This window comes from Triturus cristatus, chromosome 1_1, assembly GCF_964204655.1.
Source record: "Triturus cristatus chromosome 1_1, aTriCri1.1, whole genome shotgun sequence".
Classification (NCBI taxonomy): Eukaryota; Metazoa; Chordata; class Amphibia; order Caudata; family Salamandridae; genus Triturus; species Triturus cristatus.
The window spans coordinates 883,326,539-883,352,651 of record NC_140579.1 but is presented as its reverse complement, the minus strand read 5'-3'; the positions used below and the strand labels follow the sequence as shown (position 1 = coordinate 883,352,651).

The 26,113-nt window shown below is 45.1% G+C and overlaps 1 protein-coding gene across 1 annotated transcript in view; it reads right to left on the bottom strand.

The window, feature by feature from the left end:
• Positions 1 to 12,245, bottom strand: part of LOC146871240 (large ribosomal subunit protein mL52-like) — a 55,558-nt gene extending 43,313 nt beyond the window's left edge. Inside the window, exons 1-3 of the mRNA XM_085646338.1 lie at positions 12,139 to 12,245; positions 11,301 to 11,368; positions 10,125 to 10,189 (exon numbers count right to left, since the gene is read on the bottom strand). Coding sequence (XP_085502464.1) covers positions 10,125 to 10,189; positions 11,301 to 11,368; positions 12,139 to 12,245 — 240 coding nt within the window. The remainder of the gene's footprint in view (positions 1 to 10,124; positions 10,190 to 11,300; positions 11,369 to 12,138) is intronic.
• Positions 12,246 to 26,113: the final 13,868 nt, after the last annotated feature.

The window sequence follows — 26,113 nt, the reverse complement described above, 5'->3', positions numbered from 1 at the left end:
AGTGTGGAGAACGCATTTGTCTAGAGTATTGGCTTTTATGAGCCAATCGTCCAGATAGGGGAAGACATGGATTTGTTGTCTTCTGAGATATGCTGCCACAACTGCTAAGCATTTGGTGAATACCCTGGGTGCGGTTGTTACTCCGAATGGGAGAACTGTAAACTGATAGTGCTGACCGTCTACCACGAATCGTAGATACTTCCTGTGAGCGGGATGCATAGGGATGTGAAAATATGCATCCTTGAGGTCTAATGTGGCAAGGAAGTCTCCTTGTTGAAGTAATGGAAGGACCTGTTGGAGAGTGATCATGTGGAAATGATCCGATTGTATGTACTGGTTTAGTAGTCTAAGGTCCAGTATGGGTCTTAAGGTTTTGTCCTTCTTGGGAATGAGGAAGTATAGGGAATATACTCCTGTGCCCTGATGTTGTAGTGGAACAGGTTCTATTGCGTGTTTTTGAAGCAATGACTGTATTTCTTGTTTGAGGAGCGTGAGATGGTGAGACGTCATGGGACGGTGCCTGGGTGGTATGTTTGGGGGTGGGTTTATAAGTTCGAGGCAGTAGCCAGATTGGACAATTTGTCTTACCCGCCTGTCTGTTGTGATGGAATTCCAGACAGGTAGGAACTGTTGAAGTCTTCCTCCGACCGGAGTGGAATGGTCTGGGGGGAGTGGTGGCAAGTCACTGTTTAGTGGCTGGAGAGGTGCGGGTGTTGTTGTTGTTGCCCCGTCCTCGGCCTTTAGTATTGTTTCCCCGATAACCTCCTCTAAAATATCCTCTGTTAGGGGATGTTTGACCTGATGTTTTGAAGGTGGAAGAGTTGTCTGTTCCCACATTTTTGGAAGCTCCTCTATAAAAGGAGCGACGAAAGGAGCCTCTGGGTTGAGTAGACTGCAATGCTCCCATTGATTTGGCAGTCTCATTATCTTTCTTCATTTTTTCTAGGGCAGTGTCTACTGCTGGTCCGAATAGTTGCTCCTGATTAAAGGGTTGAGCAAGAATGGTGGTTTGTACTTCCGGCTTGAAGCCGGAAATGCGCAGCCATGCGTGGCGTCTAAGCAATACACTTGTGTTGACTGCCCTAGAGGCGGTGTCCGCTGCGTCTAATGCACATTTAATGGAGGCATTTGATATTAGTTTGCCCTCTTGGATGAGGTCAGTGGCCTGTGATTTGTATGGATCAGGCAGGTGTTGCAAAAGATCCTCTAGTTGATCATAATGAGCTCTATCATAACGAGCCAATAGGGCTTGTGTATTGGCAATACGCCAGTGGTTAGCAGCTTGTGCAGCAACCGTTTTGCCGGAAGCCTCCAAGAGTTTAGACTCTTTGTCTGGGGGCGGCGTGTCTCCGGTTGTTTGGGAGTTCGCCCGCTTTCTGGCATTTGATACGACTAGTGAGTCTAAGGGGAGTTGCGCCTTGATGTACGCAGGATCTTGTGGCGCCGGTCTGTATTTTTTTTCTATTCGGGGGTTGAGAACCCTGGCCCTAACAGAGTCTTTAAAAACCTCATTGGCGTGCTTTATCACTCCCTTAATCATGGGTAGAATGTGAACTGTCTTTTGCGACTGCTCAAAAGTGTCGAGGAGAAAATCCTCCTCAGGAGTGTCGGTGTGCATGGTGACGCCATGAAACAATGCCGCTCTGTTTATAAGCTGACCAAACCCTAAATGGTCATCAGGAGGGGAGGGTTTTGAGGGGTATGGAGTGGGGTCAGGCATATCAGGCATAGGGTAAGTCCAGTCATCTACTGGTGCTGTGTCCGGGAGTGTAAAGGGATCAGTAGGATCAGTGGGATCATTAAAGAAATCTGGGTCTCCCCCTCCCCCTAAAATATCATCATCCTGTGGAGGTGGTGTGTGAGAAGGAGATGGTAGAGGTGAAGGCGGTGGGGGTGGGGGGGATGGAATAGGAGGTAGTGTAGGAGAGGAAGGATGTATGGGTGAAGTGGCACAGTCCTTCTTCTTTGGAGGTGCTGGAGGAGGTGTTGTGTCCAGCTTCCTTTTCTTGTAGGGCACCGCTGTGACATGGTCAGTTTTCGGATTTATGTAAATCCGTTTTTGCTTTGGATCTGGCCGAAAGAGTTCCTCACTGTCCGAAGGCGGCTTTGGCGCCGACTTTTTTGGTTCTGATTTTGATTTATGTTCTTTATGGATTTGTTTTGGCACCGAGGATGGTTTGGTTGCCGAAGAACTTTTCAGATCCGGTGGATTTTTCGGTGCCGAAGAACCTTTCGGTGCCGAAGGACCTTTCGGTGCCGACGAGTCTTTCGGTGCCGACGAGCCTTTCGGTGGAGACCTCGGCGCCGAAGAACGTTTCGGTGCCGGTGGAAACGTCGGTGCCGAGTGACGTTTCGGGGCCGATGGAGATTTCAGTCTCGGAGCCTGCTTCGGTGCCGAAGGTATTATAGGCACAATAACATGAGGTTTGCTCGAGCCCGAGCCACCTGCAGGCTTACTTTTCTTCGGAGCCGGGCCCGAGGGCGGGGCTTCTGAAGACGATTTTGGATCGCGACTGGGCCCAGCTGGCAGAGTTTTGGCCAATTTCTTTTTGGGTGGTGTTGGGGTAGGGGGGCTGGTACTCACAGGCTGCCCCGGATCAGAGTCATCGGCCTCGGACACGATCTGGAGATCTTCGGAGTCGTCATCAGGGACATCCTGTTCAAAGATGTCTTCTGGTTACGGAACCAGCTTGGCCATGATATGGCGTCGAGCTCTTCGGTCCCGGATAGTTTTCTTCGAACGGAATGCGGCGCAGGCTGGACAGCTGGATTCGTTGTGGTCTGGTGAAAGGGATGTATGACGTTACAACGCACACTTTTACAACGCATGCACTTACAACGCAATTTTTACAACGCAACATCCACTACAACGCATTCCATTACATCGCATGACACTACAACGCATTTTTTAAAACTACCTTTACAACGCATTCCATTACATCGCATACTACCTTTACAACGCATACCATTACAACACATAATGTTAAATTGCATTTAAGGTAAGTATTGGATAGTATAGGGGTAAAAATTACTATTCTTACTCCAGGGGGTGCAACAGTAGGGTAAGTGTTGGATAGTATAGGGGTAAAAATTGCTATTCTTACTCCAGGGGGTGCAACAGTAGGGTAAGTGTTGGATAGTATAGGGGTAAAAACTTACTATTCTAACTCCAGGGGGTGCAACAGTAGGGTAAGTGTTGGATAGTATAGGGGTAAAAATTACTATTCTAACTCCAGGGGGTGCAACAGTAGGGTAAGTGTTGGATAGTATAGGGGTAAAAATTACTATTCTAACTCCAGGGGGTGCAACAGTAGGGTAAGTGTTGGATAGTATAGGGGTAAAAATTACTATTCTAACTCCAGGGGGTGCAACAGTAGGGTAAGTGTTGGATAGTATAGGGGTCAAAATTACTATTCTAACTCCAGGGGGTGCAACAGTAGGGTAAGTGTTGGATGGTATGCATTGTAATGGTATGCGTTGTAATGGTATGCGTTGTAATGCCTGCGTTGTAGTGACATGCGATGTAGTGTCTGCGTTGTAATGGTATGCGTTGTAATGGTATGCATTGTAGTGTCATGCGTTGTAAAGGATGTTGTGTTGTAATGCCTGCGTTGTAAGTGTAGTGCGATGTAATAGTTGCGTTGTAAAGGTTGTTTCCCGGTGAAAGGCACAAATTACAGACCTCGTGGTGATCACTATGAGGAAACTTTGCTCCACATTGGGGGCATTTTTTAAAGGGTGTCCTTTCCATCAGCCGCGTCCGGATCCGGTCCGATGTGGATTTCGACGTCGAGTTTTCAAATTTTGAGAGTTGGTGTGATTGCTAGAAGTTTTCTGCTGGAGCGGAAAAAAGTTCATCCGAACCCAATGGCGGAAAAAAACAATCTGAGGATGGAGTGGATGCCCATGCGCACTATTGTCCAGAGGAGGAGTCACCTATCTCGTGACCAAAGACTTCTTCCGAAGACAACAACAACCTGCAATCATCCGAGCCCAACACCAGATGGCGATCTTATCCTTAGTGTGTGATCTGCAGCTCATATGCCTCAAACAAGAGGTTTAGGAATGTCGACTTGCAAGGGGACAAGGCCTAGGACCTTTAGAATCGCTGAGCCTCACTAATCCACCCAAGGCAGGTAAGTAAAGGAACCACGGGAGACGCGTGCAGTGTGAGAACACAGCCGCGGGTTCCCTATTGATTTCAATGGAGCAAGTCGCGGTTGGATTTTTAAAGTTTTAGGGTACTTCGGAAGAGTCTACAAGCCACTTACAAGGTAAGTACTTCAAGGGCCAACACCCACAGGAGCACCGGAGTGCACGAGTTACCTCACCCAGGGAAGCCGGGTGCATAGGTGTCTTTTGGTGTTGGGTCGCGTCGTCGTTTTCAATGGAAGCCGAAGAAGATTTGCTGCTTGTGAAGACTGGAGAAGTGTCTGGTGGAATCCAAGGCTGGATTCAGAAGAAGGAAGACCTGAAAGCAAAAGGGACAGTGTTCACAGTCACTTGCCAGTGACCCGGGGCCAGGAAGATGGATGTCCACGGTAGTCGGGTGATTTCAGGTGATTCACGGATGTCTTGACTCTTCAGCCACGAGGTCCAGGAGGCGTCGACGATGACCAGGAGCTGGATTCTGAGTGTCCCACGAAGTCTGCAGTTTACTGAGGTGTCGGCAACCGGATTGGAGCCAACAAGCCTTGGCAACAGCAAGTCTCGTGGAATGTGAAGAAAGTCAGCGGTGCAGACCAGCAAGGTCTGAGGGACTCACCCAGCGAGGGTAAGTCAGGGCAGGCCTGGAGCAACCAGGGGAGCCCTTTGGTTTGATGAATAAGTCTTCAGGGGACCCACCAGTCAACCAACAAGGGATCGCAAAGATGCCTCGTGAGGATTCACTTCACAGGAGCCCACGGTCACTCGGGATGAGGTAGGCCTCTGATTTTCGAGGGAAATCCTGCTGGAGGCTCGGACCACACGTGGTCCAATGCACAAGTTCGTAGAGCGTCGTGAAGGGGTTGCACTCGACAATAGTGCACGGTACTCGGGTATTGCTGTTCCTCGTAACTCGTGGGGTCCACTCGCCTCAGTTTTCCTGGGGACTCACAATGGCCGTCGAGAAGTCAGGAAATCCACTTCCGGGGCTGCAGGGACTTCGTACTCTGGCGGGAGCGGAGAAAGTTTGCCACCGTTGATTCAAAGTTTTGGTGCCTGCCAAGCAGGGGAGTCACTCCTTGACTCCAAGGGAGATTCTTCAGTCTTCCAAAGGTAGCGGAACATCGAAGGTCCAGGATTCTTCTTGTAGAGCGTTGTCCAGGGATGTCTAGTTTGCAATGGCAAGGTTTCCCTATCTTATACTAAAGGAAAGGGAGGGACTAGCTCTATGACCACTCCTCTGGGAGGGTTAGGGGAGTGGGTGGTTACACCCACTTCCCTTTGTCCAGTTTCGCGCAGAGCAGGGGCAGGTAGCCCCTGAACCGGTTTGAGCTGGCATATGCACAGAGGAGCCTACTGCTCCCCCAGTGCAGGACTTCAAAGCACTCTAGGAGTGCACCCACCCAGCCCCAATACACTAAATCCTGTCTGGAAGGTGGTTACACCTCCCTGTGACAGGAAGCCTATTGTTGAGCCTCCTCCACTGCGAGTTTCAGTCAGCAGGAGGAGGGCAGACCAGTGTCTGTGCTGGCGGCATCCATTTTGTGATGCCAGGCTCTTTCAGATTACTACCGTGTTTCCACAGTAGGTACATGTCTATCCCTCTAGAAGGGTGGGAGCATACTATGATTCCAAGGCATTTGACACCAAACACGACATGTTTTGATGCAGCCATTCCAAAGTTAGCATTTACCGCCAGGTTATAATGCACTTAAGAGTATATGGTTTAACCGCATCCACAAACAGCCACAGAGAATAGACACTGCCAGCTGCAGAGGGGCCCGTCTCATGCAGAGGCACCCCCTCCCATTGTGAACCAAGCACCCTGCCCTCAGGATTGATAGGGCCTGCCTTAGGGGTGACTGATAGGTATATATCTGTGGGTAAGGTGAGATATAGGGAACCTATATCTCAGTGAGGAGTGCTAACACTACCTCACCCAGGCTGCAGTAGCAGGCCTGTGGTGTCAGATTTAGTCTGCTTCCCAGGGGTGGCATAATACATGCTTCAGCCCCTGGTAGGCCTGTGAAGTACCTATGCCCTTGGTACCTAAGGTACCATATACTAGGGGCTCATAAGGTACCACAGTATCCAATCACTAGTGCATCTAATATGCACTCCAAATTGTTTAGAGAGAACAGAGAGACTGGGGCCCTGATTAGCAGGGACCCAGCCAGTCTATAGCCAGAAACCAGTGTAAACATCAGAAAAAAAGTGGGGGCAACATAACTGCAGATCCTACTCTCCTACACATGGTATGCCCCCACTTTTTGCTGAATTGGTGAATGTACTTTAACTGAGTGTGCCCTGGACTCCTGCCAATCAGGTGCCCAGGGCCTATGCTCCTTCCCTAAAAACCTAAAATCCAAATTGGCAAACCCTGGCCACATGTCAGCCCCTGGTAAATGGTACCCTAGGTACCCAGGGCCTTTTGACCAGGGAAGGCTTTTAAGGGATGTAGCACTCATTGTGCCACCCTTAGAGGCCCTGTACCCTAACACATTCACACTGCCCTTGCAGGCTGGGTGTCTGGGTACAAGACACAACAAAGGGTCGACATGGCACACATCCCTGTGTGCCATGCCCACCACCTACACTGCCATGGGAAACATCAGCCACCCCTCTAGCTTGGTGCCCTATGCCAGTGGTGTGGGCACAGGAGCATGAGCCCTGTGCCCCTACAGTACCCAGGCCCATTCCTGGGCACTGTAAGTGCAGTGCTGCTATTTAAGAGTACATGGTGCTGAGAGCTCGTCAAACACGAACTCCACAGCACCATAATGGCAACACTGAAGACTGAGAAGTTTGGTATCAAACTTCTCAGCACATTAAACCCGCACTGATGCCAGTGTGGGATTTAATGTACCAAGCACCCCAGAGAGCATCTTAGAGATGCCCCCTGAAACTTAACCTACACTCCACGTCTGGTCTGGGAGGCTGCCTAGGCTGCCACACAACAGACATGTGGCTGGACCCCTGGGTAGGAGAGCCCCTGCTCTCCTGGGCCTGCGACAATGCACATCCTGGGCGAGGTGCTAGATCTCCTCCCCCAGGATGGTCAGGGGGAAGCTTCAAATGCATGCCACCTCTGTGAGCTTCCCAGACCACTGGCAGCTCCCACTCTGGAGGGAAGCCTTGCCGGAAACCCCAAATAAGGACAGGGGATGTGCCAGCCTGCCAACCCCACCCCTCAGCTGGAGGAGGCGAGGTGAAGCACATCTCCAGGCTCTCGCCATCTTGAAGATGGGAAGCCCTGCCCAATCAGGACTAGGCTACTGCCCCCCTCCCACAGGAGAGAGGCAGGATAGAGGGTGTACCCACCCCAGGACAGGGAACCATTGGTCCCTGCCCTTCACCTACCTGTATCACCCCTAAATCTAGTATTTAGGGGAACCCTGAACCTTCCTTCCCAAGATTCCAGATTCCGAAATACAAAGAAGAGCAAGAAGAAAGAAGACCTGCCCTGCAGCTGCTAAGAAGAGGAAGACACCAACTGCTTTGGCCCGAGCCCTACCGGACTGTCGACCCTTGAACCTGCTCCTGCTCCAACCCGGCATCTCTTGTGGCCAGCTACCTCTCAAACCCCAGAGGACCTGGCTACCTTTTGGCTCTAAGCACCTGGGACTCCCATGAGTAGAGGCTCTACTCAAAATCAGCTTCTAATCCCTGGCATCAGCCAGGAACCGCAAACCCTACACACTCTGCACCCGCCAAGCCTGGCCTGTGCCGGAGTGAACAAAGACCACGAGGATGACCCCACGGCGACTGTGACCCCGAGTCCGGCACCCAAGGACTTCCCTCGATGCTCCTGACGACGCCTGCAGCCTCAGAACCAGGTACCCCCCCAACCGCGATCAACAGAGGGAAAGATTTCCCGACACCAAAAGGCACCCCTGCACCTGGCGCCCCACGGCCCCCTGTGCCCAACTCCTGGGTACCTACCTATCCTCCAACTACCCAACTTACCTTTCGAAGTGGTGGTGGCACCTGAAGAATCTTCGTCCCTGAGCTTGCAGTCTTTTTCTAAACCGGAGCTTTCCCATTGAAATCAATTGAGTGCCCGAAGGCTCAAAAGCACCCTGCACCCAGCCGCCCGAGTGGCCCTGGTAGTGTAACCTTTGCACCTATCTACTTCCCCATTTGCCCTGAGCAATTGACCAGGAGCCCAGCTCCCACAGCTGCGTGGCCTGCTAGTCAGCAGCCACCAACCAAGGCCCTCCTGCCTCCCATAGGATAACATTGGGCCTAACTCCCTCTGCACTCGGCTGCCTCTGTGCCGCTGAGGGTGTAACAACTGTACCTACCTGACCCTGGGAGACCCCTGAGTCTGTGCCCAGAACCTTAACTTTGCCAGTCGAGTACTTACCTGAAAGTCGATAACTCAATTTTCTTCATAGGGTAACAGTGACTATTTTTTCCTGAAATTTCTTTTAAGTGTGGACTTTTCAAAACTTAAAATATTCACCAAAAATCAGCCGAGCAACGAAAACGAAAATACTCACCTGCTTTTAGGTGAGCTCCCAGTGCTGGATCTTGGTGCCCAGCACGGACACTGAAAAATATTCATAACCGTACTCACCAGTAACCCAATTTTCTTCCTTAGGAAACCATTGACTGTTTTTCTGTGAAATTTCTTCTGTGTCGATTTCGGCAAACTTTAAATGTTCTTTAAAAATCGTATAAATTGTGAAAACGTAATTACTTACCTGTTTTGGATAAAGGTCCCAGTACTGAGTCTAGGCACCCAGTACTGGATTACAAAAGTAACGAGAACATACTATACCTGCAACTTGAATTTTCTTCCATAAGGAATCATTGACTGTTTTCTACGAAATATTTTTTAAGTGTCAACTTTAAAAAAAGCAAAATATTGTCTAAAAATCATAACAGTAACTAAGTCGACTTCTATCACTTGTTTCTAAGTACTGACCCAGGACTGAATCTAGGATCCAGTCTTGGAATCCCAAAAGTAATCCTAAAAGTAATCTATTGCAAATAACTTGAAACTTCCATTGAACTCAATGCATTATTATGATTAAAATTGTGTTGCCTATTGCAACCACTTGTAACTTTCTACAAAAGCCAATTGCATATTGCAAAAGTATTTATATAAAGCATCTCATTCTGAGAAAGTATATTTTAATCCCTATTGTTGGTTCTAAAATAAAACAAGCATATATTTTTATATATAAACCATTGGCCTAGAGTTCAGTTATTGAGTGTGTGAGACCATTTGCTGACTGAGTGTGTGCAACAAATGCTTTACACTGTCCTCCGATACCGTCTTACTGCTCGACCAAGCTACCACTTTAGAGAGTAAGGTTATATCTAACTTTAACCTCTGCCAAACCTCTGGGGACTGTGGACTCTGTACACCCTGTACCTATTTGGGAACAGTATATACAGAGCCACTTTCTCACACAGAGCACCACCCACCAGTAACATTCCCAGGCTGGGCACAACCTAAACGGAAATGACATTTGGTGAAATATTTTTCGTTTATTCTACTCGGGGTTTTATTGGTTGGATACAAAAGAAGCTGCCGTGATCCTCATAAACACTCAGTGCTTTTCATCTGGGTCAAAGGTTTCAGCATTAGAGAGCTAAAACCGCCTGTACCTACATCAAGAAAAAACAACAAAGAAGAGAGTGGTCTGACCGTAACAAGAAGAAGGTTAATCACTTCTCAGGGAGATGCTCTCCCTTAAACTAAGCATGGAACCGTTCACAGTCTCGGACGATTAATGGAAATGAGGTGGATGGGGGATCCTCTACTAAATGTAGGAAACAGGAATGAGTCCGCTAGTATGGGGCATGTAGGCAAATCTTTTGCCGACAACTGAGAAGTTCCTCGCTACACCAAAAGGTAACAAGATAATCACACGTTGGAAAAAAAGGAGTGAGCCAAGACCTAAGAGAAGTAGTGACAGAAAGAGCACCCAAGAGATTGCTTTGCAGATAATTTATCACATACTTACAGCAAATTCCTCCCGCTCCAATTTTCTGCGCACCTGTCCTTTCCATGGTGAAGCTGGCCTCCCATCTATGCCAAAACACATGAATTGTGAAAACTGTCAACGTGTACCCATGCACTGGCATGTAGGGGTTTAGTACTCAGACATTTACGAACAAAAGAACAATGAGTATATCACATCAAAAGTGAACAGTAAATAGACAAATTAATTCTGCTACTCTCAGCTTCACCAATGTACAGTTACTGAGAAAATGTGGTAAAGCAGATGACAATATTCCAATCCCTTTGGGCGTTACATTAGATCAGGGTTTCCAACCAGAAGGCCATTGATATGATATACATCTTGTTCTTTCGTTTGTTTTACTTTATAGTAAAGCCCCACACTTAAGTCTATTATGGATTTGTTGGAGACACTGATAAAGCGCCTATTGTTCACAAAACATAGGTTGGCACAGAGCACACTTTGGTGATGAGGCTCCTTCTTAACCACGATTGTATGTGAGGATAGTACTTTGATCTCACATAAATCTACTAGATTAACCACCATTTTATTACAATAGTGCCCTCTAACATCACAGTGCTATCATTTAGTCAGGATCAGGTCATAATCTAAAGGAAGAAGGTTCGCTCGTTAGTAGTACCCTTCAAATGCCCAATGCCAAAACGGGGTAACACAGAGGGAACCTAGCAGTTAAGGCTACAGACCAAATGTAATAATCCAGGGCACAAATTCTATCACATATGCTGTGCCTAAATGAAAAACTAAATTTTGGCTTCAATGATCTGCCAGTGGTGGCATATTGCAGCCCATGCAGTCTATTGGGATGTAATTATACATATAACTAATGTTGAGTCAGAAGGGATCGCAAGATTTAGAAAGAGAACCAAAATTGCAAATTATTGTGATTGTTGAAGCAATTATGGAGAAAAAAAAAAGAACATGATACAACCAATTGGCTAAATAATTTATGTTCGAAGGCAATTTATCTCCTGGATACATAAACAAATATGGTTATACACACCAGAAATAGGTGATCGCTCAATAGATCTTTCTTCAGGAATACATCCAAAGGAAGGTACACACGGTTGTGAAAAGGACCTCCTAGGCTAGACTTACATGCATATTGATGCACTGCGTAAATGTTTTCAATAACAACAGGCTGAAGGTCATGCTACTCACCTACGAAGGACCAATCAGGAAGATCTGTGAGGGGTCCATATTGTGTGCCACCAGCAGCTAGGCCATGTCTAAAGAGAAAAGAATCAAGGGTTTTACACAATATCATTCATCATGTTTCTATAAAGGTCTGGGTCTGGAAAGAAGAGGCAAATGTGCGACAATATTTACAGGCAGGCCACAGAACGTTGATGAAGGTTAGGGGATATAGAAAAGTACGAAAAAGAGGACTTGCAATACAGCAGTAGGTTAGAAGGGGCAGGGGTCTAGTTAGGCAAAATAAATGGTTTAGATCTATAAAAGCATGCGAGGGAGAATCAGGGATACAGAAAGGTATTCAAACAAAAGTCTCCAGATAGCGGCAGACAGTACGACCCTGGAATCTAAAAAGGAATGAGACTGAGCGCTTGGGATCAAGTAAGGTAGGACACACATGGCTATGGCTTGAGAAATATCACAGATAAAGAGATTGAGATCTAGAGACTAACTATGAAGTGGCTAGGAGGAAAAGAGGCAGAATAAACAGAGCCCAAGTTCTAGAGAGGCACAAGAAAGAGAAATAGAGAGGGACAAGGGAGGAGAGAAAGACCTAAGCTCATTAAAGTCAAGAAAGCGGGTTATGGATTTAGAAGAGCAGGAGGTAGAGGGTGAAGAGCTAGAGAGGCACAAGCAAACATGGGTTTTAAAGAGGGAGGAGATAGAAAGTAGGGGATTATAGACATGACATGTAGGACTGGGATCTTGAAAGGGATAACAGAGAAAGATATTTATAAACCTCAAGAGGCTGGAAAGAAATTTCCTGAAATGTAAAGAAGCTGAGGACCCAGACACATTCACTTACTTTACTCTCCATTCTTGTCCAGCTTGGTTTGCAGCACTGCAGTGAATAGTTCGCGCTGAGAGTGTTCCACTGGCCCTGATGCCTGAGGACCAGACAGAGGACAGCATCAGTTAGAAGAGGAAATGAAATAATAGGTATGACACTCTCAGAGCGCAACTTGGTGATAAGACGAAAATTTGCGAGAAGGAAAGGACACCACTCAATTGAGATACAACTCTTTGCTATGCACCTTTTCTAATCCTGGCATGACACTGTGTAACAATGAAAGGACTGTCAGCAATGATGTCAGGAACTTCCATAACTAGAAGAAGATCTCTCATCATGACACAGCTTCTCTAGTGACAAGCCTATGCAATGAGGACAGAACCGCAAAAAGTGTAAAGGGCTTCAGTATTAAGATCAAGATATCTATGAGGTAGACAGAGCCCTTGTTACTATTTTGAAAACATTTAGTCACAATCATCAACTTTTAAGTCACAACTGAACAGTAAATTAAATCGCCTGTGTGCAGCTTTATTACAGGACAATAGATTAAACGTCCTTCCACCACCACTATTTTGTCGAACACAATATTGGTTTAATCTGGAACACAGACAACTGTCACATAAAGCAGCACAGTGGATGGAAAAGTGCCGATGTTGTCCTAAAACAAAGATGCATCTGAGCTGTTCTTATGGTTGATCAATAATTAGATCACTGTGACTGGAAAGCAGAACTTTAAAAAAAATTCAAAGTGGGTTACAAATAACTGAAAAAACTATGGATATTTCTCTTTGTTACTAAGCACAAGGTCAACACAGGCGTTGAAGGACAAAACATCCTTGTAACACAGTCTGATCAATACAAGTAATGTTATTCCAACTGTTCCAATTTTTAAGGGGCCCAGAACTGTGACTTGTTCAAAGGATGAGATGAGTTGCTGAATTCTAGTGTATTTGGTATCTTTGTATGACTGATTTTGTTATACTACAGCTGGAGAAAATGGGTTGGTTTCACAGTAGTTAAGTCTGTTAAGTCTCTATGTCTGAATCCTACAATATTGGATTGAAATTGTGTAGTAATGTAGTCCAGACAGGTTGAGGTATTTCAAGAGGATTTATTGTAAGATGTTAAGTATCCTGGAATAAGCCCCACCAGGAGCAGCCAGCAGGCAGCTCAGCCCCATCACAACTGTGGTTTATCTTCAACCAGCACCCAACATTCCGTAGTACATCATAGTGCAGAAGCATTCCACTAGAAGGGCATTGAGTGGGTAAAAGCAAACATAGAGATATGCAATAGATAGAATACAACATACCTCCTTTCCTTCCACAACAGAAAACTAAACATAGAAACATAGAAACACCTGAAGGAGAAAGCGTACCAATCATTAGCCTCTATCACACCCACTGGCCAGACAGATGTGACAGAAGCCAATGCACAGCATGCAGAAAATACAGAAAAGAAATGATAGAATAAAATCAGACACATTCCTTCTCTGAGAACACAATGCAATACAGAATGCAGAAAATAGAACAATAAAACTTGAGAAGTGAAACCGAAAAAGTACAAACACAAAAATAAGGCACTATTAGTCCATCATCAAACCAACACATAAAAGGAACAAAAAGAATAGTTAGACTGGGAGGATAGGTACTCTTCTTCCCTTCTCCAACGAATACACAAAAAGAACCGGAAGAAAGAAAGACTTAGAGAAAACCACCTAAAGGTACAAACACAAATAAGTACTCTTATTCCCTTCTTCATTCAACGAGAAAGAGAGTAGAAAGATATAAAACAGAGAGGCAGAAGAATAAGCAATAGATCCTTCACACCGCCCTGTGAAACAGCATTAAAAAATTAGATTGAATATTATTGAACATTTGAAAGAGATATAACCCATACAGAGACAACCTCGTAATGACTACACATTGAAAAAACGCGGCTCGATAGAAATTCCATTGAAACCTTGAGAGGGTTAAACCCCAAATCGACAACCTTGAAAACATTGAAAAACATTGAATAATTGAAAGGAAGCAACAACACATATTGACAACCTCAATCAAATTGAAAACCATTGAAATGTTGCCCTTTGAAAACAACTAGAATACATGCAAATTGATGAATCGATAGAGAAACACATTTCTTACCCAGAAATACTGGATGCATGCATATACATTGATAAACATTGAAATGTTGCCCTTTTGAAAACAACTAGAACACATGCAAATTGATAAATCGATAGAGACACATTTCTTACCCAGAAATACTGGACGCATGCATATACCTTGAAAATTGAGTACATAAATTGATATGTGCAATTCCTACAGGGAATGCTGCACGCATGTTAAAGTTAACCATGCAACTCTGTACAGGAAACTTTCCATGCACAAATTGAAAACTAGAGAAAAATTGAGAAATTGAATTTTTGAAAACCTGGAAACATGCAAACTGTAAATGGAACGTAAACAGTGCATTAATATATCACAGTGAACCTGCAAGTATTTTGATCAAAAAAAAAAAAATATTGAACAATCGATTTCTTGAGAGCATGTCACTAGGGTCATAAATATAAACACCCCATTAACAAAAATAGAAATACATCAATACCACCAAGCAGACACTTTAAAACAAAAACACCAAAATCATGCTAGACTAGACGTGTGATCGAAAGCTTGAATGTGCACCCAAAAAACATAGATACAGATCAACACGCTCCTTAGAAACTTAGTTGACATAGAACTCGAGCTGTCTTAATAGAAGCAAACAAAATAAATATAGCAGTTGAACTTGAGTACATTGACGAAATAAGAGACTTGTATCTTCGTTGTGCACAAGCTGATCAAACTGTGACAGTCTCAGACAACTGCAAAATTATTTACAAAAGAATTACAAAAAACAACCACTAGATGGCACTCTTGAAATAATTGAAAAACCTAAATCGAACTCGTTACTGCTTGATACTGTTTTCGTGTTGAAACCAGAAATTGATAGGTCTCCGTGCTCAAAGATAGTTCCAGTAAAAAACACCACCTCCAATGCAAACAAGTGACAGTTGTTATTTAAAAATCCTTGTGCTTCGATAAACTTTCCAAGAATGTTTTGCCCATTAGAATACAGAAATAACTTCAAGTTGGACTTACGTAAAATGTTGATAGGACATATAGACTGTCACCCGACTGAGCTCAAACCTCCATCCTCATGGACATCCACGAGCAGTCAAAATGACAGACAGAGCATGTAAATTTTTTGCTCCCACGAAAGATCTGCTGACAGAAAAAAAAAAACTTGAAATAACTTTATTTAAACCAACTCAAATGACGAAAACGTGGCTGGCAAGGTGGGAATAGAGAACTAGCAAATGTACTGACAATCGACAGTCATAAAATGGCGGCACGTCGATCACGTTGCGCCGGGTGGCTAGAGGCACAAATATGCACCAAAACATCCAGAGCACCCAGGAGAAACAAACGTCACAGAGGATCGATGACAGGCTCGTAGGAAGAATACTTTGAGATTCGACGACGTCATCAGTCTAAAAACGACAGCGTCGAAGAAGGATCGCCCAGCTGACAAAAGGATCGCCCAACTGACAAACGGTGAGTGAGGCCACGCACATACAGATAGAGGCAGATCAGCAATTGACTCACGGTTAAATCGGACGAGTTCGAATACCACAGCTCACATTGCCGATTTTCTCATAACAGCAAAAGAGGAACACCGAATAGCAACAGCTGGGCTGAATATGATTAAATTGAGTTTCATTAGTCCGTTTGCAGCTTGATTAATGTCACTGTTCCTTGAGACTTGAATATTTTAACGCGTTACTCAATGTAGGCAGCTGTAGTATCTGGGCATCCACTGGGCGTTGATTTACTTGTTTGTAGATACCACAGCTTAATTAATGTAAATGTTCCTTGAGTCTTGAATATTTTACCAGATGCATGTAAATTGTAGATGCCACACAGTTGATATAGATTTTTTTGACACATGGCTCAGATAGAGAGGATGTGGCCACTTGAAGTTGAATAAAACGCACAGGGATTGCTTTGATATAGAAAGGCGCTTGAAGGCAGACCATCAATAGACCCACAATGTTTTTGTGCGGTGATTGAAAAAAAAAAAAAAAATCCATTAATTGAGACAAGCTTGTGAAGTGGGATCTGGCACATCCACAGCAGTTGAAAATACAGCATAGATTGTAGAAATAAATCTCTGCTTTAACTTCCCTCTTGAAATAGTTGGATCGTTGAAAAAGTGAAAATATTCTTTGAAGTTGAAGTTGTTGATGAAATGTTGAAAAAGAATCTGGCATGCGCAGGTTGGGGCGACCGGTGTGATGGTCACTGGTGGGGCTCTGAAGCCAGAGTCTTTGCTTGATATTTGATGAGGTTTGAATCTCTAGCCGTCTTGAAACTTGACTTCTTTAGTTGCTTTCTTGAAACTTGAATTCCATTAGTAGCCAACGTAGGTAAGATCAACTCGTCGCCAAAAAGATGTAGTAATGTAGTCCAGACAGGTTGAGGTATTTCAAGAGGATTTATTGTAAGATGTTAAGTATCCTGGAATAAGCCCCACCAGGAGCAGCCAGCAGGCAGCTCAGCCCCATCACAACTGTGGTTTATCTTCAACCAGCACCCAACATTCCGTAGTACATCATAGTGCAGAAGCATTCCACTAGAAGGGCATTGAGTGGGTAAAAGCAAACATAGAGATATGCAATAGATAGAATACAACAAATTGTCGACCAGACTTGACAATGTATGTGGACTTAAATCGATCTGTAGAAGCAAACACCAGGCAAGAACAGAGAGAGCCATAGCTATGAAAATATACTGATTGAAATGCTTATAGTTACGAAGTAGTGTAAGCTGGAAAAACGTCCCCTTGGCAGAATTTTTAATTTGCCCTTCAAAATTATGTTTGGTCTAGTACACAGCTAGAGAGGTGGCAATTTGAGTATGAAACCCGCTAACTGAACTGCATTATTCCAGTTCTCATTCATGTGGAAAACTGGGTTTGGTGAGGGGAGTCGAAGTTCCATTTTAAGGTCATTAAGGTTAAAGTGTCTACCTTTCAGCCTTTCTTGTATTTTGGATAGACAGGAAGACAAGATTGAATGGTATTATCTCCGTGGACAGTTTTGTCAACTTGTAAAGACTTACATTTCTTCGAGATGTAGCATTCATAAGACTGTCTGAATGTACGTAGGAGGATTTCATGATCCACCATGTCTAAGACAGAGCTGTAAGCCTGATAGAATTAATAAGTAGTGCTCGCCTTTTCGAAAATAGTTTAGGGCGGATGACACAGTTGCCCCTGGAGGTTTTGGTGTAATAGTTCGAGTTTAAACCTAATTGAAAGTCACCAAGGAGGTAGTACACTTCGAACAATTGTTTGAACTGAGAGGCCATACTGCTTAAGAGATTCATGAAAAAGTCTAGCCCTGAAATAGGAAGAAAACATTTCCAGGCGATTTTGATCCACTGGCAGTTTTGGAGCAGATGTCTGACATTTCAAATTTTTAAGGGACCAAGGAACTGTGACTTGTTCAGGGGATGAGATAAGTTGAAGAATCTTAGTATATCTGGTATATTCGTCTGACTTGATTTTTTTATGCTAGAGCTGGAGGAATTGGGTTGGTTTCACATCATGGCTTCGTGTTGTTAAGTATCTTTGACTGAATCCTATAATAATGGATTGAAATTGATCAATGATGCATTTGCTTTCTTGGTCATGGAGATTTTTGTATCAGATGAGCAAAACTCCGATCTGATAGAAGTTATTTTGTTGGCAGGTTTGTCACATTTGTCTGTTCTGATTTTTTGTTTAGTCAGTTGTGTGTATAACTGGTTAAACATTTGGAACAAAAATGTACAGATCTGCGTTTGGTCTCATTTAACTGGTTCCTAAAACAGTTTACTTGGGCAATTAGAATATTCTTCTTTAAGACTGGTCTGACTGTGGAAGGCAGAGGTGATAGGGACTTAAGTCTCTAGTGGTGCTGGGGGAAAGGAGGATGATAAGGGGCATAGTGGAGGGTGTAAGACGCAGTGCAGCATGTCATTGAGGTACAACAGTAGTGGATAGAGGGTAGGTTAATGACCCAAAAGCAATAAGACCGTATTGAATGTCCAGGAGTTTACTGGTTCCCTACTAAAGTGGCCTTTGAATAGGAATGTTTTCTGAATTTTACAAAACATGAAAAGGTGTTCTTGACACCTGCGTGGATTTCAGTTTTTTTTAACTTGAGCCTGGGTGCATGTTTATTTCTAGGCGTTTATTTACTTCTAATAATTTTAAGATGCGTTGAAGGTAATAGGACAGGGCACAGTGAATAGGTTTGAACATTATGCTGGCTAGTGTACACTTCATTTTGGCCTCAGGGTGGAGGCACTGAGGTTCTTATAGGTAGTACTTAAGTGATATGATCAAATATTCTGGTACCAGACACCAATCTGTTATGGAAAGCAAGATAACAAAAAAGAGGAGAAAGTGTGGTGGAAATGGGGACTCTTGAGAAGGCAGCATTCCCTATACTAGAACTTTGACCACTAGGCAAAAATAAGGTAGTGTCAGGGAAGGTATCTCTGTTTTTAAAAAAAAATGGAAAGTAGTGTGGTTTTAGCTGGTGTTTCAGTGTAGTCCATTTTAAGGATGAGAGGGAGTGATCAGATATATTAACTTTACTCCATTGCTAAAAGAGGGGTTGAAGCAGTCACACCAATTCATTCAGCTATTTCTTGTTAAATTATTTATTAATGGTTTCTCCGAATAAGAATGAAATCAGTTTTCTTGGTGAGGAGTCTGAAGAAATTTTCAAACAACCCTTAACAGTCAACAAATGTTTGACAGAGTTTATTTCCCGATAGTTGAGGGTGTCTTTGGCACTCTGGCCAATTTCCCATATAGATTTCTCAGTGGCTCCAACTACAAGTTCAAAAGTGTAGGAGCAAATCTTATACCCCTATGCACACCACAAGTGACTGGGGTTGGGTTGGAAGGGTTTGTTTGTGCCCATCCTGACCAGATGTTTGCAGTTGGTGAGGAAAGAGGTCAACTAACTGACAACCGCTCCACTGTAGCATATGTGGGTCTCCAGACACAGGCAAAGCAAACATTGGTCAGTGGAATCCATGGGGAAAATACATTGAGATGAAAAAGGTGACAGACACTGACCAATATTCTGAGTTATGGCATTGTGGATTGTAAAGGTTGAAGCTTCTGTGCTGCATCCCTTGCAAAAACAGATTGTAGGTGATAGTTAGTATTATGTGATGTTAGTTGATCTTCCACATCTTTTCAGGTCTTGCCTACGCAGCGTGCATGCGCTGCATAGGAGGGCCTTTAGCCGTCGCTCTGCTCATTTTCAAGCACACACTCGTGCTTGTGGCGGCATCCACCTTGCGGGATGGAGCAAGCAGGGGCGCGCCACAAGCACGAGTGCAGTGCTTGAAAATGAGCAGACTGCATGCATGCACCACTCCCGGGCTCACCTCTTGCTCCCCCTCTCTCTCGCGCGCATTCCTTGTTTTGTCACCTTGCAGATAACTCATCTCCCTGATTTCCCGATTTAACTTTATTACTGACAGCACTATTTAATCAATTTCCTTTGGGGAAATTAAAAGTGAAAGCCCTTAATTTTCAGTCAAAATATTTGAAATACGTTTCATTTGTATGTGTCTTTTTAAATAGCATCTGATATTTCACTCATACTGTGGAAGTTTTGTTGAAGATAATGTCCTGTATCACCATTCTGTATGAATCCTAACAGCAAATGTGCTAGCTATTTGAACACCACGTCCACCACCACTACCACGTCCACCACCATGTTCACCACCACTACCACGTCCGACATGTCTACCACCACGTCTTCTACCACCACCACCACGTCCACCATCACCTAGCATGTCCACCACCACCACGTCCACCATGTCCACCACCATTTTCACCACCACGTCCACCACCCCCACGTCCACCACCACCATGTCCACCATCACCACCATGTTCACCACCACGTCCACCACCACCACCACGTCCACCACCACCACGTCCACAACCACCACCATGTCCTCCACCACCACCACTACGTCAACCACCACCAAGTCCTTCACCACGTCTACCACCACGTCCACCACCACCACGTCCACCACCACCACTACCACGTCCTCCACCACGTCCTCCACCACATTCTCCACCACCACCACTTCCACCACCACTACATCCACCACTACCCCTACCATGTCCACCACCACCACATCCACCACCACGTCCACAACCACGACCATGTCCACCATCATCACATCCACCACGTCCACCATCATCACATCCACCACGTTCACCACCACTACATCCTCCAACACCATGTCCACCACTACCATGACCACAACCGCCACCACGTCCACCACCACCATGTCCACCACCACCACCATGTCCACCACCACCACGTCCACCACCACGTCCACGACCACCACCATGTCCACCACCACCACGTCCACAACCACCACCACCATGTCTACCATGTCCACCACCACGTCCACCACCACCACATTGTCCACAGCCGCCACCACCACCACGTCCACAGCTGCCACCACCACATCCACCATGTCCACAACCACATCCACCACCACCACGTAAACCGCCACGCCCACCACCACATCCTTCACCACCACGTCCTCCACCACCACGTCCACCACCACCACATCCACCACGTGTCCACCACCACCACGTCCACCACCACCACGTCCACCACCACCACCATTTCCACAGCCACATCCACCACCACATCCACCATGTCCACCACGTCCACCACCATGTCCTCCACCAACAGGTCAACCACCAGGTCAACCACCACATCCACCACCAGAACATCCAACACCACATCCTCCACCACCACCACCACATCCACCAGCACCATGTCCACCACCAACACCAGGTCCACCACCACCAGGTCCACCACCACCAGGTCTGCCACTACCACATCTGCCACTACCACGTCCACCACCACCAGGTCCACCACCATGTCCACCACCACCATGTCCACTAACACATCCACCATGTCCACAACCACATCCACCACCATGTCTACCACCATGTCCACAACCACCACCACATCCACCACCACCTTGTCCACAGCGACATCCACAACCACCACCACATCCACCACCACTACCATGTCTGACACTACCACATCCACCACTGCCACTACCACGTCCACCACCACCACGTCCACCACCACCATGTCCATCACCACCACCACGTCCACCACCACCACCACGTCCACCACCACCATGTCCACCACCACCACCATGTCCTCCACCATGTCCACCACCAGCATGTCAACCACCACATCCACCAGCACGTCCACCACCACATCCACCACCACCATGTTCACCATCACCAAGTCCATCACCACGTCCTCCACCATGTCCACCACCACCATGTCCACGACCACCACCACATCCACCACCACCACCACCACATCCACAACCACCATGTCCACGACCACATCCATCACCACCACGTCCACCATGTCCACCACCACCACCACAGCCACCATGTCCACAATATCCACCACCATGTCCACTACCACGTCCACCACCATGTCCACCACCACCACGTCCGCCACCACATCTACCACCACCATGTCCACCACAAACACCATGTCCACCACCACGTTGTTATATCCTGCTAATGCTAATGCATTGCCAGTCTACCACCAGTGGAATGTTAATGTGATGATGCTGTCAGAATGTTGGGAATCTGCAGTGAGTAATGGCAGTTGACTGGGCTGAGCTGCCTGCTGGCTGCTCCTGGTGGGGTCTTTATCTGGTCTACTTCTAATCTTCCTGTGATCCTGTACCATCACCTATAAAACCTCCTTAAACCATCTCAACTGAGTGGACTTGATCACTACAGGATTTTGGCGACGATTTTAAACTTAAAGAACCTACTTCTGTCACCTCAAGCAACTTCAACTTCAAGCAACTTCAAGAATACATCAACCTCCAGCAACTCAACTCAAGTTATCTCAACTGGCATCCTGACCCCACCAGTGACCTCCCATCGGTCGCCCACTACTACCAGTCTGCCAGTTGTTCCTGTGAGGAAAAGCGTCTGGGAGTTCTACTTCTGCAGCTGCCCATTCAGTCTTGGGCGTCTACTCTCCAGAGCTATTGCTACACGTCTTGTGCTGTGCCTTCATGTGAGGGTAAGCCTACTTCAAGCTTTCCTACGTCTGGGAAACTGCTATGCCTTCAACATGGGTAAGCCTGACACTTTACTACGTTTTTTTTTTCTGTGCTGTGCCTTCAGAGGGTAAGCCTACCTACATCTACACTCTACGTCTAAGTGCCAGCTCAAGTCTATAACCAGCTCCTGCCTCTGCTTGCTGTTCCTACAGCATCACAAGTGCCAGTTCCTGTCTCAAAAGCTTTGTTTGCTGTCCTGCTTTTCACCAGATATCTCTTTTCCAAGCATGCTGTAATTCATTATCAAAGTTTTCTACATGTGCCACAAGAAATTACTTCTCAACTATTGCTTACAAAGTCACGCTGCAACTACTTATGTCTACATTGCCTCAGAAACAATTCACAGTGTTTCATTGACTAAGGTAACCAGTGGCTATCTCAGTTTGTGCCTCCAGTGTTGTCTGTTAGGCTCAACATTGCCTTTCTGTGGAATTGGATGTGTGACATTTTTTTTTTAAATGTAGTAAGTGTGGGGACATACGCGGAAATCAGAGCAGAGCGCATTCAAATTTGTTTCTACCAATGGTTGTTTGCTGCGAGGGAAATATTTTATACCTGTTGTGTGGCGTTTCAAATTTCAAAAGCGGCAACCTCATTTCACAATGGTATTAATGGAATTAATCTCATCTCCTCTGGTAAAGCTTGAGCGCTTCAACTCTATCAAGAACTCTCCGTGTGAGTAGAGCTACTAATTCCCTGTGATGAACTTCAAGTTGGGTGAGAGAAACTTTTCTGTCCTTGTGTTACTGCCTGACATGCTGAGGAGCAACTTTCAAGCGCTATGGGGGGAGTGTCATTATTTTCGTCTTCCCCGTGTTTTACCCTGCGCTGCCTATGGAAATGCTTAATTTTTGGGAGGTTAGCCATGTTTTTATTTGCATCGATGGGCCTCTGGTAAGCCATTGCTTCATTGGGCAGTTTAACATTATTTTTTTTTGTTTTTTTTTAAAAAAAGAAAGAGCGCGCATTCGTTCTTGTGCACGCGATCTTACCTGCTTGGCATAATCTTCGGACCTCTTCCTACGTCATAATTGGCAGCTGATGAGGGACGCTCTGCAGCAAGGACGTGCGGTGAGCCATCCTGCTCCGCGTTGAATACGTGCCGCCATCTTAGCTGATTTACGTTTCATGCTGCAGACTGCAAGGTATTCTCCGATTCTCTCACTTTAAACAACGGGAATTTCCAGTATAAAGTTTTATGTGCCTCCAGCATGTCACCGGTCTATTTACAAGTCTGCCAGGGGGTGAATTGACTACGAGGTATTTCCACCTTTGGTTCGTCAGGGTCGGATGGAATTCACACGATTTACCAAATAATATTTTTTTTTATGTTGTCTGGAGGTGAACATTCTTGAAACGTACTGCACACTGTTGTGAGGATTTTTGGATCGACGATGTGTTAACGACATTTCAGTGTGCTATTTTTTTCTTCCTGGTGACTCAAAACATTTTCATTGCTTTGTTGCTTCATCAAGTGCAGTTTAGGAATGTACAATACTGTCTGTCAATATCTTGTGTTTACGCAGCTTTAATTTTTTGACCTATGCTGCCATCTAGTGTCTATGTCTCACATTTTAAACTCAAAGCTTCATTGGCAAATGTATTAAGATGTTATTTTCGTTTACAGTTTACTAGGTTTTCCATTTCTAGTGCATGGCATGTCATTGCTCAATGACGTATTAATTTCTAGTGAGCTATATTCAACAAGTGAATTAATATGGTCACAGTGCACACCTTTGAACTTACTACACAGTGTAAAATCGTGCACAATCTATATACCTTCTCTAGAGGTGTATTACAAGGGTTTTGTCCTCCTACTGGTACACAACGCTGACCTCTCTATGAGGTGTTTTATTTTTTTTTATTTTTTTATGTTTCACCTCTGTTTCAGTGCACATCTATCTAGTTCACGCGTTGTGTGGTTTCAGTCCACGCATCTGCAATGTACAATCTCTTGTCCTCTCCCGAGGTCAAGAGGGCAACGACAAACTTCATTATAGAGCACTTGTGTGAGTTGTCCTCCAGCAATGCTCAAGTTCCCGTTGGCTTCCGGTCGGCGTTTTCTGAGCAGCGTGAAATTTCCTTGTTCCTTGGAGTCTTTCGACTGCCTGTTCAACACCATTGCATTGGCAGGTACACCTGTAACATTTTTTTTTTGTTATTATAGCTTAGGCTCATGTAGAATTCTTTTACACGGAAAGTGTAATCTAACGAACTTGTGGTTTCATGCATCTTTTGGACTTAGAACTACTCACACGCATACGCTACGTGTCTCCCTTCATTCAAATGACTACGGTGACTACTTTATTTATTTTATTTTATTGTTTTTAACAGCGTGTAGCCTATTGTACATTATCTTGTGCTTGCAATGTTTTAATGGTTGTTAGTTTTTTTTGTGCATTGTATATTACTTGACCTTTGGGGTGACTGGCCAAAGGGGATGTTTTTACCCTACATAGGGTGTCTATGGAGTATACAATTCTAGTCTGTTTTCCTTCGGGGACATATGCAAGGGTGGCAGTCCCTTTTGCATTTATATTTGTGTTCTTGGGTTTCAGTCTCATCTCTACGGTGCACAACATTTTTACCTCCACACTGGGTGTCACATGGGTCACTTTCCCATCTGTTCAGTGCACATGAAATCACCTCATGGGTATTATTTTTGCACACTATATCATGGGTTCCTACGCATTTTTTTTTATTGTGCAGTACTTTCACTTATGTTCAAATGGGTACAAGTCCCATGTGGTTGTAGTGGGTGTAGGTCCCACCTACCTTGTTCTTTTGGGTACAATTCCCATGTGTTTGTGGTGGGTGTTAGTTCCACCTGGTTCTTATGGGTACAAGTCCCATGTGTTTGTGGTTCGTATGGGTACACGTCCCACGTGTTTGTAGTGGGTGTTAGTCCCACCTACCTTGTTTTTATGGGTACAAGTCCCATGTGTTTCCAGTGGGTGTTAGTCCCATCTACGTCGTTTCTTATGGGTTTAAGTCCCATGTGTTGGTAGTGGGTGGGTCACCCATCTACGTCGTTCTAATGGATATTTTATGCTTTTCTAGGTTTCTTGTGATGTACTCTCCACAGAATCTAAAAAGGTCTGTTATTGCTGTTTCTATAGAATCTCAAAAGGTCTGTTATTGCTGGTCCATAGAATCTCAAAAGAATTGTTATTGCTTTTCCTACAGCGTCCCAAATAGTCTGTTCATGCTGTTCCAACAGCCTGTCTCAATGCTGTCTACGTATTACAGATGTTCTTCCTATACAACGAATGTCTACAGAGCCTCTAGTCAACACTAGGTTTGGGGATACCCTCTTACCAACGTTCATTTATTTGGTACATTTTGTCCTTTCATACTACAGGGATAGAGACCCCACACTCATCTTGCACAAAAGTCATTTTGTCTGCTGTGGATGACGGAGAGTTCTGGATTTAGCACAGAGTCTCAGGACAAGCTACTGTTGTAAGAATTTCCCATCATTTTGGTTGGGTGTCTGTTGTTGGGTGGCAGCGCTTGTTTAGGGCATTTCTACTGCAGTACTACGATGGGCAACGTCAGGTGAGATTTATCATTGTTTTTAACTTTGATTTTTGGTCATTTTTTTTGTTTCTTTTGACCTGATGTTTTCAGTGTCAACTGCCGCTTTCAAATTTGAAGGTTTTGGGACACATCTTTAATGACATTTCTCCACCTGGTGTGTTTTTGCCATTTTTTTTGTGGGGCTATACAGGGGCTACATGTTACTA